This window comes from Octopus bimaculoides, chromosome 6 (assembly GCF_001194135.2).
Source record: "Octopus bimaculoides isolate UCB-OBI-ISO-001 chromosome 6, ASM119413v2, whole genome shotgun sequence".
In the NCBI taxonomy this organism is placed as follows: domain Eukaryota; kingdom Metazoa; phylum Mollusca; class Cephalopoda; order Octopoda; family Octopodidae; genus Octopus; species Octopus bimaculoides.
Window position 1 is genome coordinate 27,864,142 of NC_068986.1, and position 6,465 is coordinate 27,870,606.

The following is a 6,465-nucleotide window of genomic DNA, read 5'->3' on the forward strand; positions in this document are numbered from 1 at the left end:
CTATCTTGTGTTTATATATTTATTTAATCTCATCAGGCTTCTCTCTGCTCTTGTAAATGAAATGCAAGTGTATATCAGCTGCAAAGAAAGACTAAATTGAGCCCTCATTTGCCAAATTTCTCTCTTGTGGTCGGGGCGGAAAGAAGAATGATGATAATTTTTATTCTAGTATTTTAGTGTTTTTTTTATTCATTTTTATATATATATGTATATGTATGTGTGTGTGTATATATATATATATATATATATATATATATATGTACATACACATATATATATATATATATTCTGCATTGTAACATTATATATGGTGTGTGTGTGTGTCTATAGAGATATAGACTTATATGTGTATCTATATATAGATGTATATATGTATGTATTTATACATATATGTGTGTGCATGTGCATATATATATATATATATATATATATATATATATATATATATATATATATATATATTTTGTTTTGTGTATTTTCTTTATGGTGATGGTGGTGAAGATGTTGACGCTGAAAATGTGATTGAAGAGGCCTACTTGTTTTTTATTAAGTTGTTGTTCAAGACAAGTATAGTGGTAAAAAATATATAGCATTTCTTCACGGAGAACGAGAGAGGAAGGGAGGGATATAGTGATGATGATAATAATAATAATAATAATGAAGAAGAAGAAGAAATCCAACAAAGAATACAGTTGTGTAGTTTACCATTTTTTCTTGAGATAATTATCTCTCGTTTAACACAACATTCTTTTGTGTCATAGCTGCTTACTTGTAACAATAATCTAGTGATGGCAAAATAAACCAACTTTTTTACAAGAATCGGTTGCACTGCTTTACGACATAGAATATTCAGAAAACAGACATTGTCGTCATTGTTGCTGCTGCTGCTACTGCCACTACCACCCACCACTACCACCCACCACCATCACCACCATCATCATTATCATCGTCTTCCTCAGCATCATCATCATCATCATCATAATATTTTGGTCTTGAAATGAAAAATAAAATATCTTTATTAGTAAATTAGGAGGATCCTTATTGTTTCTTCTTTTCTTGTCCGAGGAACTTATCCAAGAAAGAAAAAAAAAAGAATTAAATAACTAAAAAATGAATATAAAAAATATAGAACAAACATAATTGTTCATTGTGTTGTTGCTATTATTGATGGTATTGTTGTTTCTGTGTATCTTTTATTTTTCTAATGCACCATTTTATATAATGAGGTTGATGATGATGCAATGGTGGTAAGGATGATGGTGGTGGTGATGATGATGATGGTGGTTGTGGTAGTAGTAGTAGCAGCAGCAGCAGCAATTAGGTGCTGCGGAACTTGTAGGAAATTAAATTTAGGTTGCCTGACCCATCAGAAAATATGCATTTTTTGAAAAAGATCAAACCTTTTGTGTTCAGATTAACCTGTCAAATGTAATGCTTGTTTATTCATGATATTTTGAATTATTCAGGTTCAAGAGGGGTGGCCACAATATTTGCTTGTAATTTTGTTAATTTTTTTTACATACAAGTTTGAAATTTTGTCAACAGGTGCTTATATACCAGTGGATTATAGTTATGTAATTTTAGCTGATCTTGCTAATTTAATTTGACTTTTATGGGCAGGTAAATTTAATTAACAGGTGTAAAAGCAATAACATTATGGATAAACACTAAAATTGAAATTCTTCCTGTTTGATTTGTTACTAAAATTATTCTAGATGTCAACCGCTAACAATTTTGCCACTTTTCAAGATGAGGTACATTAATTTGAATTAATTAAAATACAGGTATAATCAGTACAAGATTTTATTCTTTCTTTATATTCCATTCAAGCATTTTCATTGAAAATAAAGTACAAAACTCTTTTACTAGTCAGTATACCATTGGCTGTGTACTCTTATACAATTTAATGAATACATTTACATAACGGAATGCATCTGATTAAAATAAAAGCTCATTAAGGCAAAGGTGAATGCAGGTGTGTAAGATACTGAAAATTAATTTGTATTTCTCATTTTCACATATTATTTGTAATAAAATGAAAGGAATATATGATTGTATTACTATCAAACAACAAAATATAGTTATGCCATATTTCTGTCGTGAAACTGTCCAAAGCACACCTTTACAAGGGCACTTTACAAAACGAACACATATATGAGGTCTTGATATACCTGATATCCTTATCCAGTTTTTCTGTTCTTCTTTTTTACAACGAACACAATCTGCAAACATTTTTCCTTCCATTTATTTTTTCCACTTTATAGAAGTCAATATTTTCTCTGTTGATATCCACCTCAGTTAATTTTGCTTTTCTCCCAGTTCTGTGCTTTCTAGAAGAAAAACCCTCACGTAACTGAGATGTGATGTCAACCTGAAATTTCAAATGGTCATAGCCCTTTGGTGGTGGTGATGCCGTGTGGCTTTTTACTTAAACAATGCATGAATTAATTATAGTCAGACATAATGTTAGAGATATATGGATCACCATACCTTATATCAGGATTCCAGTAGGTCCACAGTTGAGGAAGCTGCTTGATACTGAACATAATGTTTATAATAAAAAGAACCTGCATTTCTGCAGTAGAGTGGATCAAGTCTTCCACAAATAGAAATTATGTGTTGAGCATATTTGTTTCCTCCATGACAGTTTCAAAAAAACTTTATGGTAAAAATTAAAATAAATAGTCCAATGGTTGAGCATTGGAAGGTAGACCGTGTTGTGGGCCAGTCTTTTCTCTGCCTTAATAATAATAATAATAATAATAATAATAATAGAAACAAGACCTGAAATTTTATGTGAGTGGGACAGTCAATTACATTGACCCCCTGGACTCAACTGGTACTTATATAGTAATAATTATTGCTATTATTAGTTGTTTCTTTTTTTTTAAATATTATTTTCCTTAACTCTTTTTTTTTCTTTTTCAGGCTGAAGTGTCTCAACTAGAGGGTTCCCTGGAAATTGACCAACCAATTTTCCCTCCTTATCTGGTAGCACATACCTCTGTACTCTGTGATGCTCTCCCTTATCTGAAGCAGTTAACTCAAACGGCTCGTTGTATAATTATTATACCATTAGCTGGTAAGCTTTGCATCTTTTTTGCTTTGTTTTTCTTTTTTAAATCTCTGTAACAAATTTAGACTTTTATTCCTTTTTGAGCGTGGTTGTTGCCAGTACTGTGTGACTAGCCCTCATGCCTGTGACACGTAAAAGCACTCACTACACTCTCGGAGTGGTTGGCGTTAGAAAGGACATCCAACTGTAGAAACTCTGCCAGATCAGATTGGAGCCTGGTGCGGCCTTCTGGCTTGCCAGTCCTCAGTCAAATCGTCCAACCCATGCTAGCATGGAAAGCGGACGTTAAACGATGATGATGATGATGATTCCAGGGGTACTCAATCACCAGGTTGTGGGCCAGTACTGGGCTGTTTTTCATTTGGTGCTGGGCGACTTATCATTTGGTTCCAAGTTGCACAGAAAGAATAAATTTTTACAATTTTATTCTTATTTATTGCCTATCACAGTTTGCTAGTTTTTGAGGGGATTATATATCATCATCATCATCATCATCATCATCGTCGTTTAACGTCCGCTTTCCATGCTAGCATGGGTTGGACGATTTGACTGAGGACTGGTGAAACCGGATGGCAACACCAGGCTCCAATCTAATTTGGCAGAGTTTCTACAGCTGGATGCCCTTCCTAACACCATTACATATTAAGCACATTATTATGTTTTGTTGTTAGGAAGGGCACATTATTATGTTTTGGCATTCGGAAGGGCATCCAGCTGTAAAAACCCTGCCAAATCAGATTGGAACCCGGTGCCAGCTCCCCAGCTTACCAGTTTTCAGTCAAACCGTCCAACCCATGCCAGTATTGAAAGCGGACATTAAATGATGATCATGATGTTCTCATGGTACCCCAGTCTGTGGGAAAATTGTTTTGCATGAAACCAATCTATGGATCAAAAATGGTTGGGAACTGGTATTTTATTCCAATAACAGATTTATTTCCTTTGCCTCTCATGCAAAGTTGACTTTGGTAGAATTTGAATTCTACCAAAGGGCATTTTTCTTGATGCTCTAATGATGCTGCTAGCTCGCTACCTTAATAATAATTGTAATGATTTCAAATTTCGGCACAAGGCTAACAATTTTAGGGGAGGGAGTAAGTTGATTATGTCAACTCTAGTGTTCAATTGGCACTTATTTTAACCAAACCAAAAAGGTTCAAAGGCAGAGTCAACCATGGTGGAATTTGAACTCAGAATGTTCAGACAGATGAAATGCCTCTAAACATTTTGCCTGGCGTGCTAATAATTCTGGCAGCTTGCAGCCTTAATAATAATATTCATGATAGAAAATAACCATAAAACATCTAATAACAGAGATACCTTTGCGTGTGCGCGCGCCTACACACACACACACACTCGCACACGTGCATGTGTGTGTGTGTGTGTGTGGTGGTTATGTAGGCTTTGTGGATGAAGTCCTGGACTAGTGTCAGGCATTTCATGAGCACAAACCTTGTCCTTCTAGACAAGGCATGGCATTGTCTCCTGACTGTTTTCAATCAATCAAGCAACCAAGAAGGCACCACTCCCATTTTCATGCTTGAGCAGTTAGCATCAGTGGTAATCTTTAGCATGGCTGCTGTCAAGCATGTCATGTAATTCATTATAGAACTGCAGAACCACCCCTTCCAATTCTTGCATTATGAGTATTTGTGTATGAGTGTGTGTGTATATATATATATATATATATATTTATTCATATATGTATGTATATATAGCTATGTATGTATGTATTGGCATGTATGCATATATATATATATATGTGTATGCATATATATGTATTTATATAGGTGTATATGTATATATATATATGTATTTATATAAGTGTATATATCATCGTTTAACGCCCGCTTTCCATGCTAGCATGGGTTGGACGATTTATTTATTGGGACTGGTGAACCAGATGGTTACACCAGGCTCCAATCTGATTTGGCAGTGTTTCTATAGCTGGATGCCCTTCCTAACGCCAACCACTCCGAGAGTGTAGTGGGTGTTTTTACGTGCCACTGGCACGAGGGCCAGTCAGGCGTGTGTGTATATGTGTACATGTATATATGTATATATACATATATGTGTGTGTGTATGTATATGTGTATATATGTATGTATGTATATATATATATGTATATATATATATTTACATATGTATGTATGTATATCTATCTATATATATATACACACACACACACATATGTAAATATATATATGTATACACACACACACACACACACATATGTAAATATATATATGTATACACACACACACACACACACACACACACATATATATATAAACACACACATGCACATAAAAATACCAAAGCATATGCACAAATAGTAACACACATGTATGTATACATTCATACATACATACATACATACATGCATGTATATATACGTATGTTTCTGTCTGTGCCTATGCTTTGGTATTTTTATTATGTGTGTGTGTGTGTGTGTGTGTGTGTGTGTGTGTGTATTTAGTGTTCAGCTGTTTCTATGTAATAACACTGACATTCATCTCACTATTATTTACTAATGATAACAGCTGTTAGATATTCTAGGGTGGTTTTCAATTCCATGGTGGCGGTGGCGGGAGGTTGTGTGTGATTCCAAGCACTACTACTACCACTCACCTCTCAACCCTCCTCCCTCCATCGCCACCGCCATCTTACTACTACTACCCCTACCCCTATCCCCCCCATAAGCACCACCCCTTTTACTTATCTTGGTATTCCATTGCTGTGTCTATGTAGCATACTTAAAGTTGAAGTAATCAGTGTCTGATATGCTAGGAAGCAGCCAGTGGGTAAAGGTTGGGTTGCATTTTGTCTACAGAGAATCTTGTAGCTTTACAAGCAATACTTGTGAGAGGAGCTTATGTGGGGAGCCTCTTGTTCTATGTGGTAGAGCAACATGCTAGAAATATTGACTAAATCTCCTTCAGATCACACTGAAGTCTTAAAAAAAAAAATGAGACATATTGCAAAATCTGGTCCTGTGTACCCTGCACACAAGGACAAAAGATGGAAGTAGTCATGGTTGAATTGGCGTTGACCCTTTCATGCTTAAACCAACCATATCCAGCCCGAGTATTCTGTTTTATGTTCAAACTGGCCAGATCTGGCATGTCATACCTACTCTACAATATCATTTCAAGAATATATTGAAAGTGAACCAAATTCGATGACTGGCACCCGTGCCAGTGGAGTGCTAACAGCACCATCCGAGCGGGATCACTGCCAGAGCAGTGGTCTCGCTTCCGTGCTGGTGGTATGTAAAAAGCACTATTTGAGCGCGATCGTTTCCAGCTTTGCCTTACTGGCACTTGTGCCGGTGGCATGTGAACAAAACATTGGACTAACTCCTGTGCAGGTGGCATGTAAAAATCACC

The 6,465-nt window shown here is 35.6% G+C and overlaps 1 protein-coding gene across 1 annotated transcript in view; it reads left to right on the forward strand.

The window, feature by feature from the left end:
* Window positions 1-6,465, forward strand: part of LOC106869332 (nonsense-mediated mRNA decay factor SMG5) — a 116,931-nt gene that overhangs the window by 34,588 nt on the left and 75,878 nt on the right. Inside the window, exon 3 of the mRNA XM_052968429.1 lies at window positions 2,929-3,082. Coding sequence (XP_052824389.1) covers window positions 2,929-3,082 — 154 coding nt within the window. The remainder of the gene's footprint in view (window positions 1-2,928; window positions 3,083-6,465) is intronic.